Raw genomic sequence first — 11,657 nt, forward strand, 5'->3', positions numbered from 1 at the left:
GTTGAGATATTTATGTCAAATAAAATATAAAAAAATAAAAATATTGAGAAGAAATGTGGAAGTGGCATAAAAAACACATTTATTCTAATATGTAGGTACCGTTTGACCAGACTTTTTTTCGGTCTAAAAGCTACTTTAAAACAAAGTTAAAATAAAGCTCTTTAAGAAAAAGGCTAAAGCTGTTTGGTTTCTTTATTTTTTTGTAATTCTAAAGTTATTTTTGAGTTAAAAGCTGTTTGGCAAAATAATGTATAAAACTTTGAATTTATTATTTTTTGGTGGTGTCTGGGGTTCGAATCCAGGACCTTGCATAGATTTATGCATTTCTATAAATAAAAAAAATTTGAATTCATTATGAATTAACATAATAAATAAATAAATGTCTAAAATATTTTTTGAAGGGAAAAAATGTTTAAAATATAAAAGATATATTTTTACCAATACTATATTTACTCAATGACGTTTATTTTGTGTAACATGGATACAAATTTGTACAATATCTTTTCGAATTATACTCTATAACAAATTTTGTTATAACAAATTTTGTTATAAGAATACCATATTTTTAGTGTTGGTCAAAAAGATAAGAATTTATATTATATAATATTATATTTGTTACATTGCTGGTGTCATTAAAAAAGATATGTTTAGTTTGTTACAATATGTTGAGGTGCCAAATGATTAGTATGAGCGAAAATTATGTTCTTGTTGGTGATTAATTTTCATAAATAAAGAATAAAATGATTCTGCCAAAAAATAAATAAATAATAAAAGGTAGCCTATTGATTGATAATGTTGATGATTAGCAAATTTTAAAATATTATTAGTAGTTTGTTGAGATATTTTATGCTATACAAATATTGAAAATAAATTAAAAACTTTAATAAAATATTAAGTTGATAAGAATAACAAACGAAACGAAGTTTGTTGAAATATTTATGTCAAATAAAATATTAGTTTTATAAAATATAAAAAAAATAAAAATATTGAGAATAAACGTTGAAAACAAGATGTGGCATAAAAAACACTTTTATTCTAATCCGTAACAAAAAACATGATCTTATTTTATTTGTTTGCTTTGTTTTTTATTTTAGATTTTCGGCTTATAAGGGTTTTTTGTTATTTTCTTATTTAAAAACTTAAAGGCAATAGATTTTCACAAATTTGTCTGTTGAAAAGTTTTTCTTCTAGGTTTAGCCGCTTGCGTGCATAAGATGGAGGAAGGGTGGGTTGGTGTTTTGAATGTTCGTCAACAACATGTTTGTCAACTACGTACTTTGTTTCATTTGGAGCAGATCAGCGTTTGGACCAATCTTACTATGCTTAGTCATATTATGAGAATCAAAAACAAAATCGATGACGATGAAGGTTTGTCTTTCTGTTTCAATAGCTTATCTGATGCTACGGATGTTGTCAATCTTATAGTGGACATACTTCCTTCCAAGGTTCGGTTGAATATGAATATGATTCCTCCTGAAGAAAGATGCATTTTTTCTGTTGAAATCGTCCCAATTTGTTGCGGGGATTTGATTATTCTGCCTAGTCATATTGCTGCTTCTTTCGGTCCAAATATTGGTCCTATTGTCATTTGTACTAGGGTTGCCAAAATATTTACTTTGCTTGATCCATTTACCTTGACCCACTGTTTCTTAAAGGCTGGTCAATACTGGGATGCACCCTTCACGCCTTCATTCTCTAGGCCTCAGTTAGTGGAATATGTTGTTCTCGGTATTAACCTCAAGGAGGAATTAGAGGAGTTGGTGGAGGAGAATAAAGAGAAGAAGAAGCTGATTATTGAGTTGTATGCTGCTGATGCTGTTGCTGCTGCTGCTGCTGTTGTTGCTGCTGAAGCTGCTGCTGCCAAAAAATATCGTTTAGCTGATGCCATGGTTGCTCGTGTGAAAGATATTGGAAATAATAATCACACAACTTTTCAAATCAAGACTCATCTTGGTCGTATTTTAAAACCCGGTGACCATGCTCTTGGTTATGACCTGTCTTCTGGAGGAGTAGATACAAACCTTCCTGCTGCCATTTTGATCACCAAAATTAGTTATGCCGAAGAGGAGAATGGTAGAGTTGTTGCTGTTCAGGATAAGTGGGAATCTGATTATCAACTCTTCTTAAAAGATCTACAACAAGACACTAAACTCCTCTTCGACCGAAGAGCAATCTACCGAAATCGAACCAACTGCCATCCATTTGACACAACCATCAAATCCCCCTTTAGAAGACCTTTTTATCCATTGGAGGATTTGCTTGATGGATGATCCACTTACAAGCTTAAACAAACATCACTTCTATTGATGTTTTGTTACTTCCAATAACCAAAACAAGGAAGATGCTTTTCATTTATTAGCTTTTTTCTATTTATTCCGATAACAAGAACAACTAGTTCTTTTCACTTACTCTGTTGCAATTTGCAATTTCTGTTTGATATTTATGTTTATTAGAACAAGTTATGTGTGCTTCCCAAACCATGCATGTCATTAATTATATTCGGCATATAAAGTACCTTTCACCATTTCACCTCACCCTTTCATTTACTTTCCTGTCTTCCATGTGTTGCACTCAAACATGGCTAGTTTTACTTCTTTTCACTTGGAATTAGTAGACTAGAGTGGCACCAAACTGTATTAATGTGTGATATTTACAGTTTCACCATACTGCTGTAAAAGTCTGTTATGCAGAAAACTGCATTAATGAGTGATATTTCACAACTTGCAAAGAGTAATGCTATACTATGAAATATTTTGCTTAGAAATGTCGTGAGTGCACACTTGTTAAATATTGCAGGAACCGATTTTTTTTTTATTTTTTTTTTATCAATAATGAAATGGTTCAAGCAGTAAGAGATTTGTTCACTTAAACATGTAAGCAGATGTTTAATCATGTGTAAAATTGTAATTGTGTGGTGTGATTGAGTAAAATTGTAATTTGTGTGATTAATCTTGATGATGTTTAGCACTAATTTTCGTTTGATAAACTCTATTTACCTCGCTCTTTTTCTCATCCATGGTGAATATATGGGTTGAAACAATGTACTTTAGAAGGAAGGCCGAGGTCATTACCAACAAACTATGAAGATTGCTGTTACACACCTACAAATTATCTGCAATACCCCAACAATAGTTAATAATTTCTTTCATAATTCTTTCTTATCATAATTAAGGATGTTCATGTCATTTTATTAATATTGCATATTTCTTTCTTATCATATTTTTCTTTCATTTTCTCTCATATCAAACTATTTAGTAATCTCTTTTTTCATTTTATTTTATTTTCTTTAATAAATGGTCGTTCGAGATATAGTACAAACAAACATTAATAGATGTAAATGTTTCCTATGTTTTTGAATAGTTTTTTGATTCATTGAGAGGTTACATATTGTTAACTTTGATTTTAGGGTAAGCTCCAAAAATTGTTAAATTGTGAATATTGAAAAGCCCTGGAGAAGCTTATGATAGACTACATAGAGAGATTTTGTGGAAAGCTTTGGAGAAGAAAGGGGTGAGGATTGCCTATATTAGAGTTATCCATGATATGTATGAGGGAGCTTCGACTAGTGTGAGGACGCAGGATGGGGATACTGTAGATTTTCCCTTAACAAAAGGACTCCACCAAGGGTAAACCCTAAGTCCTTATCTCTTTACTCTAGTTTTGGATGTACTGACAGAACACATCCAAGAGTTAGCACCGAGATGTATGCTTTTTGCAGATGATGCAATCTTGCTTGGTGAGTTGAGGGAGGAATTAAATGGGAGGCTAGAGACCTGGAGGCAAGCCTTAGAAGAGTATGGTTTCCGCCTGAGTAGAAGCAAGACGGAGTATATGGAATGTAACTTCAGCAAAAGGAGAAGTGGGTCTACCTTGGAGGTGAAAGTTGGAGATCATATCATACCCCAAGTTACACGGTTTAAATATCTTGGGTCCATAGTACCAAATGAAGGAGAAATAGAAGCAGATGCAAATCATCGTATTCAAGCTGGGTGGTTGAAATAGAGATGAGCCTCAGGTGTTTTGTGCGATAAGAAAGTACCACTTAAATTGAAAGGAAAGTTCTATCGGACAGTAGTCAGACTGACAATGTTGTATGGTACGAAGTGTTGGGCGGTTAAGAGCCAACACGAAAGTAAGTGTAGCGGAGATGGGGATGTTGCGCTTGATGAGTGGTAAGACTAGACATGATAGGATTAGGAATGTCACCATTAGAGAGAGAGTGAGGGTAGCCCCTATAGTAGAAAAGTTGGTAGAAAATAGGCTTAGATGGTTTGGACATGTAGAGAGAAGACCCGTAGATGCCGTTGTTAGAAGAATGAATCAAATGGAGGAGAGTCAGGTTAAAAGAGGTAGAGGAAGACCTAAGAAAACCATTAGAGAAACCATTATAAAAGATTTAGAGGTCAATGAGTTGGATCCAAATATGGTTTTTGATAGAACACTACGGCGTCATTTGATCCATGTAGCCGACCCCACTTAGTGGGATAAGGCTTGGTTGTTGTTGTAATATTGGTTGAAATGTTAGATCTTACCAATTCTTGACTAGTTTGCATAACTTAACCCTAAGCTATCTAATTGTTGTAGGTACCTCTACTTGGTGGAACATTTTGTGCATGCACATGACATTTCTTTTATAACTCTGACTCCCTTTAGGTAAGAAAGCCTTTTTTCCTCCATATACAATATCTATTACTTTACTGCTAGAATTTTTAATTGACAGCACCATTCATAATTCAAGCTGAAATGAATAGTTTTTTGTAGTAGTGTGTAAAATTTATCGTCACATTTTCTTGAGACCAAATGATTTTCTCTCAGCATTGTTGAGCACATTTTATTTGTGGCGGCAATGTTTACTAAACTCTGCATCTAGACTAAAGAATTTCTGCAATATCTGTATTTGGCAATGATTCTTCATCAAAACTCAAAATAACTTCTAGACCTTATGGAACTAATTCGTGACAGTTTAAACTAAACCTTTGGAGCTTTAAAACAAATTTGTATTCTCTTATCTTGCAAGTGTTGTTTTAAGAGCATTTCAAAATTCAGGATCAACTTTGAACTAATCTTTGTGGAAACAATCTTATTAATGATTCTTTGAAACAAAAAGCATTATGATGCTGCTCCTGTTCTTCATATGCTATCTAAACCAAATGCCAAATAGGGACCTCCCACAAAGCAAACCAAAGCATATCAAGAACTCTGATTTACTTTCAATGTAGCAGCTTCCACTGATCAAAATCTTATTACATCAATCCCCTAAAGAGTGACCGCTATTTATATACGCTATCATGAAAGGAGAGGCTTTGTAGAAATTGTTCGGTTGATTCAACATAATATTCAGAGTTTTGCACAAAGCAATTGCAAACGCAAGGCTTTGGTAACCATCTCATTTGACTGAGGTGTGTAACTCGGTAGGAGTTAAAATTATTGGTAACAAGCAAATTCGGCCCTCCCCTGCTGTCACCAATTGCTGCCATCACCTAGGCCTGCTGGCTTCTCCTCCTTTTTCTGTTGCTATCAATGTTGTCAAAATCAATATTTACCTAGGGTTGAGACTTGAGAGTGGGTGAATGATAATAATAGGATTGTGGCACAGATTCTAAGTTCCTTCTTAAAATTCAAAATGTTACCTTAAACACTCACGCACATGCCTGATAGAAAATAAGTAATAACATAGATAAGCAAAATGACCTCTAAATCATATTCACAAGGTCACATACAACTCATGATGAGTAAATGAGTCACATAACATAAGTTTTTGACAACACTGCCAATGAGTCACATAACACAAGTTTTTGAGAACACTGAACACAATACTAAACCACAAAAGGAAATAGTCCAGAACCTCTAACTTTAGAATCTAGCCTGGCTAATCTTTCAAGTCATATTCCATATGATCTTCATCTCTTCATTATCCATGGCATTTCCACCTTCATCAAGCTCACCATCGCCACAATTAGGAACCTCCAAATCATCTGCAAGTCCAGCTTCTTCAACTTGAACCAAGTTGTCTTCACTTCGAGTATCCAATCATCCAATTGAAGTATGTATTTGGATCTTTCTCCACTAAGTGACAAACCAATCACCGTCTAACGAAATATCATTCACATTATACTCATTTGCTTCCCTAATTTGTTTCTTCTTGGCCAACTAGCCATCACAAATACAGAATCATTCTTCTTTTGTTCTAAACAGTTTCTTATCTTGATGTGACTTAAAAATTATAAAACCAATCGCACATTGTAGGTACTACGTAATTTGAGGAATTAAAGTACCAATTTATTTCATTAATTTGGATTCTTAACATCTGGAAAAAACTCCGACCAAGCTCATAACCTGAGGCAAAAGATACTATGCAAATAACAAACTTCTGCAGCTTGGGATATATCTCATTGCCATAAGACTCTGACAACTGTACCAGAATTTTATTTTCAAATCCTATGCAAAATTTGATCAGAAAACTTTGATCTTTTTCTGAAATCTTCAATTTGACTATCAATTTTATTTATCTTTTCCACATCTCTCACCATCCTTTGTAAACAATTAAGTCCACGTTTTACTTCGTAGTCAACATTGAAAATATGACTATATTGCAAAATATGATGAAGGTAATAAGTCCGTGGCATGCAAAGGCCTATGTAGATGGCTGTCCCATCTTCCATCAACCATTTTCAGTAGAGGTATATGTAAGTAGAGAATGGGAAAAAATCAGTTCTAAAACTGAGACCGTAAAATTGAATTAGTGGAAATTGGAAAACAATAAGTTACCTCTTTCTAAGACCATTCAAGAAAAACTAATAATTAAAGAAGCGGGAGAATCTACTTTCTATCTGAATGCTGAGTTAAATTTTCTCATTTCTATACCAATGTACCACTATTACATATATTTGTTAAAATACAGAAAAAATTATTTGTTAAAATACTGCAAAATCCATTCTTATAGATTTGATGTCTTCTATGGCTTAACACAATGACGTTTTCATGAAAATTTTCTTGTTGCGCAAGAACAATGAACAAATGATCCGTACATATTGTACTAAAAGTCTGATTGAATGTGAAATAGGGGTTGTGCATATGAAATTAATGGCTTTTTGTGATGAATTGCAGGTATTGGTAGCTCTTCAAGCGGCACTAACTGTTATAGGTAATTTCACAATGTGCCTAGCCGCATACCGGATATACAAATCATCCCGCGAAAGCTCTGAGAATATTTGAAGTGTTTGATTACAAGTATCTCGACGTAGCATCTACGCTTGAATGAAAGTCCTAATCTTTTACCGAGTTACAAAATTATTCAGTGACAAAGATGGAATCTATAAGATACTGATACACTTTTGTTCCTTGATGTTGCTTTTGATCTTATCTGTGTAACTTTGGTATCTAGCTTTCTTTTCACATGATACTGTCTCCACTAGAGAATTCAATTGCATACTGATACATTAAAGTGACCTTTCCCTGTATTATTTGTCAATGTCAATAGAATACTTTGTGTATAGTACATTGCTAAGAATGCTTAAACCTTTTTTCATTTCTTATAATGTTATTTCTATTCTTTTTTATTACTTTACTTTATACTTCCCTTTCATATGAAGAAGGCAAAGAGAAATTAAAAATGGAAGTGTTAGACCCTAGTATAGAAAACAAGGTTTAAATGTCATTGTATGATATTATGAGAAAATAACACTACATCATATGTGAATAATGAAGATCAATACTATAAATATGTTGTGTGGGCTATCAGAATTTTAAATCATGAACCATTTAAATTCACATGGTTTCCAAAAGCTTGTAACAGGGATTTGGACTAACCGATAAGTTTGTGTTTATATTAGCATAATATTTTAAGCTCAAAATAGTTGAATGTTTAAAACTTCAGTGAAAGTTCTTTTTAAAAGTAAATTTGTGAAATTTATATGTAGTATAACCCTGTATGATACAGGTTTATTATGAACAACACATGGAGCTTTTACTTTTGGTAGATATTTTGCACATGATGTTAATTGGTGAAGTGAATGTATACAAAAAAAAAAATATTGTAAAGTGGATGAATTAAGCTTTCTCTGTTCATTAGGGTCCTCTGCACACCACATTGTCGTATTAAGTTAGAAGAAATTTTTTGGTAGTACATTAGACTATAAAAATGAAATATTAAAGAGATTTATTGTCACCAAATATAGTTCAGTGAAACTAAATCAAGTCTTGCATTTGAATAAATCAAGTGCCATTTTATAAACTCTTGTACCTTCTCTATCCCTAGCAATGCATATCAAATCATTTCAAAATTGTGGTCCGTTATAATACTCTCTCCGTTTTCAAAATGAGTGTCGTTTTAACCAATTGCACGTATATTAAGGAATGAAATAAAGTAGTCAAATGTCATAGCAATTTTACCAAATTATCTTAATCAACTATTGATTTGTTTTTCATTAAAGAAAAAATAATACTTTGGAAGTAGTGTAACAGAGTATTAATTGAAGGGTACAATTGAAAAGAAAAAATTATTATTGCATTGGAAACTGAAAGTGACATTCATTTTAAAATAATTTTTTTGACTAAAATGACACTCATTTTAAAACGGAGGGAGTATATAACTAGCTAGCGATGTGATTCTTCACATGTCCTAGTCCTACTTCTTTTTAAGTAAAGAAAAAGGTGTTACATCTTATCTATACGGAAAGTCTATGCAATGCATTACGATCATGTAATAAAGAAGTCATGGCTCACAAGACATAACTCTCTGAGTCTGAAGTTGCTTTATCCACTGGCCTAATTTCCTGAACAAAGGTACATGACATAGATCCTGAGTAAATAGGCAACCATCCTTCTGAAATTGTAAGTTTCGTCAATTATCTCCTTGAAATTAAGAAAACTTCAATTACCTCCCTGAAATTGCATGACGTTAATCAATTTGCCTCTTCCGTCAAAATTTTCTGTTAGTTAACATGATGTTTTACAAATACCCCCCCTGAAGTTTTGCATTTATGTGCAAAATACCCCTTGAACTTGAATTTTTTTTTATTTTTTCTTCTTCTTGTATTTGACTCAAAAGATATTAAAGGCAAGCAATTAACATTTAGCTTTATGTTGGGTCAATTCCCATCACATTATTCTGCACCATAATCGAAATTTATTTGTTTAATCTATTTATTTGTTGTTTTCTTTCTTTTTTGATAGCAATTCTTGTTAATTTTTGAATTACTCATTAACCATTTTTGTTGTATGGTATGATGATTAGTTGTTTACTATTGATCTCAAATGCTCCAAAAACATAATCTATATCTATATGCATAAAAGGAACACAAAAACCTTATCCAATCCAAACAATGTTCATGAACTTCATGAATGGAAATTGTAAACAAACACAAATGGAAATAAACAAATGGACATAGGAGAATGACACCATAATCAACTTGTAAAGGAAGGTCAATAAGTCAAAGGTGAAATCACAATGATGATACACATGACATTGATAAAATTCAATAATTCTATTCCAAGAACTTAAGAGGAGACATAAAGCTAATTGTTAATTGTTTGTCTTTAATATCATTTGAGTCAAGAATAAGAAAAAAATATATAAATTTTAAAGTTCGGGGGGCATTTTGCACATAAGTGCAAAACTTCAGGGGCATATTTGCAAAATGTTATGTTGACTAATAGAAAAACTTGACGGATGAGATAAATTGATTAACGTTGTGCAATTTTAGGGGGTAAACAAAAAAAATAAAAAATACTTCTTTAAATTAATTAAACAACCATACATCTGCTCTATAATATAAACCATATACATAAGTTGTTTAATGAGTCTAAAAAATAGTCTTTTGCTCATAACAAAGATCGGATCTAATAAATGAAAGGGCAAAGTTAATGAAAATCTGATAGGTCGAAACGTGTCCAATTTTATTTTTTTTAAGAAATGAATTGAACATATTCAGCTCTTGCTGATCATCAATCAACAGGAGACACATTCACATTAGGAATATTAGCCAATAATGGATACCAATTATTGTAATAATGCTCTTGTAACCAATGTAGTTTGAGGTTGTTCCTTCAGATGACATTCCCAGTACCTCTGACCAGTGTAGTTTGAAGTTTTTCCTTCAGATAGCATAACCAATGGCGAGGATGAAACATCAGTTGAAGTTTTGTGCAAAGGATGAACAAAAAGAAAGGTTGGTTTGCAGCACCAAAGTATGGCAGGAGGTTTGTCAACAAGAGAAAGTAAGTCCCAAATCAGATGTTCTCGGACCATAGAGATGCAGACTAATTATAAATAAGTAGCATAACATTCAAATGTGAATAGAGCTCCCGAAGGAGATCTATTAACATATTACTTAAATAAATGTTAATTCCATCTTCTTCGATACTTTTCAAACAAACTCAATTCTTTTTTCTTTTTCTTTTCATTATTTTAGTTTGTCTTTGTTACACATTTTAAGTTAAAGTTGAAATAAAGTTTAAAAGTATGAATTAAAGGGTGCTCATAAAATAATAATAATGAATTATTCTTTATACAAAAATACCGACTTTCTTGTTTTTTATTTTTTGTCTGAAACAAAGTTAACTATTATCATTAATCGATCAATGTTCAATACAAGAAGGAGAAAAATAAAAAAATACGGTAACTAATCCAAAAACATACTGATATTTGTAACGCCTTTTATTATAGATGTTGTACCACTTTTACTCCTTATGAGTAATATATCTTTGTTTATTTATAAAAAACAATAGAAACATTATGATGCAAAAGATGAATAAATATATTTAGCTGTTCATTTATATGTTACCTATGTTTTTAAAAGGGTTAATCAAGTAAATGTACTCTATAAATATTCAGAATTTTGTTTTTAACTACAAAATAAAATCATATTTTTTGGTCTCTGTGACATTTTCCTTTATCATTTTAGGGACCGAAATGCTATCGTAAAATTTTTCCAAGGACTAAAAATGTTGATGAAATTTTTTACAGTGACTAAAAATGCTGATGAAATTTTTTACATGGACTAAAATGTGCGATTTTATTTTCTAAGGACTAAAAATGAAATTCTGAATATTTATAGGAACCATTTACTTAATTAACATTTTTAAAATGTATTTTGATTGATTGAGAGGTTATATCTTGTTAACTTTGCTTTTAGGGTAAGCCCAAAAACTGTTAAATTCTGAAGAACATGTTGATTGAAAAATGTTAGATCTTGCCAATCCTTGATTAGGACATATGACTTTATTCAAAAAAGAAAAGAAGATTAGGACACATGAATTGCTACAACCCGCTGCCCCTAAACTTTTCTAGCTAAGCTTTAATAAATAATGAATTCAACTTATAAGATCTGTTTCAAAATAAAATTTGGGATAGTTTATTAAAAAAAATTCAATGCATCTAACCCGATTAATTGGAATATATCTTGAACTTTATCATTGATTTGTGGGTTTCACATAAATTGGGTCAGATCTTCTTGCTTTTTTAGAGTACTCTTGAGGTTTTGTTATGTGAAAACATTGTTGAATTTAAGCCCTCGTGCAAAATTCATACATAGGACCACACTCACTTTCATTTTGGTCAATTAACTTTATAAATTCTTTATTGATTAGTCTTCATAATGGAGGGAGAAAGAGTGAATCCAAGGAGGATCACTCTCAACCTATATACTGCATTGGTG

General features: G+C 31.9%; 1 protein-coding gene and 1 long non-coding RNA gene across 2 annotated transcripts; both read left to right on the plus strand.

Moving 5' to 3' along the window:
- Nucleotides 1–1,124: 1,124 nt before the first annotated feature.
- LOC11441010 (60S ribosomal export protein NMD3) lies at nucleotides 1,125–2,534 on the plus strand. The gene has a single exon (XM_003611162.4). It carries the CDS (start codon nucleotides 1,215–1,217, stop codon nucleotides 2,268–2,270), a length of 1,056 nt encoding a protein of 351 aa, XP_003611210.2. The 5' UTR covers nucleotides 1,125–1,214; the 3' UTR covers nucleotides 2,271–2,534.
- Nucleotides 2,535–3,139: 605 nt separating this feature from the next.
- Nucleotides 3,140–7,531, plus strand: LOC25494524 (uncharacterized). The gene is made up of 2 exons (XR_003012403.2): nucleotides 3,140–4,653; nucleotides 7,108–7,531. It is a non-coding gene; the product is annotated as an uncharacterized lncRNA (long non-coding RNA).
- The last annotated feature ends 4,126 nt before the right edge of the window (nucleotides 7,532–11,657 follow it).

The sequence above is a fragment of the Medicago truncatula genome, chromosome 5 (genome assembly GCF_003473485.1).
Source record: "Medicago truncatula cultivar Jemalong A17 chromosome 5, MtrunA17r5.0-ANR, whole genome shotgun sequence".
NCBI classification, from domain to species: domain Eukaryota; kingdom Viridiplantae; phylum Streptophyta; class Magnoliopsida; order Fabales; family Fabaceae; genus Medicago; species Medicago truncatula.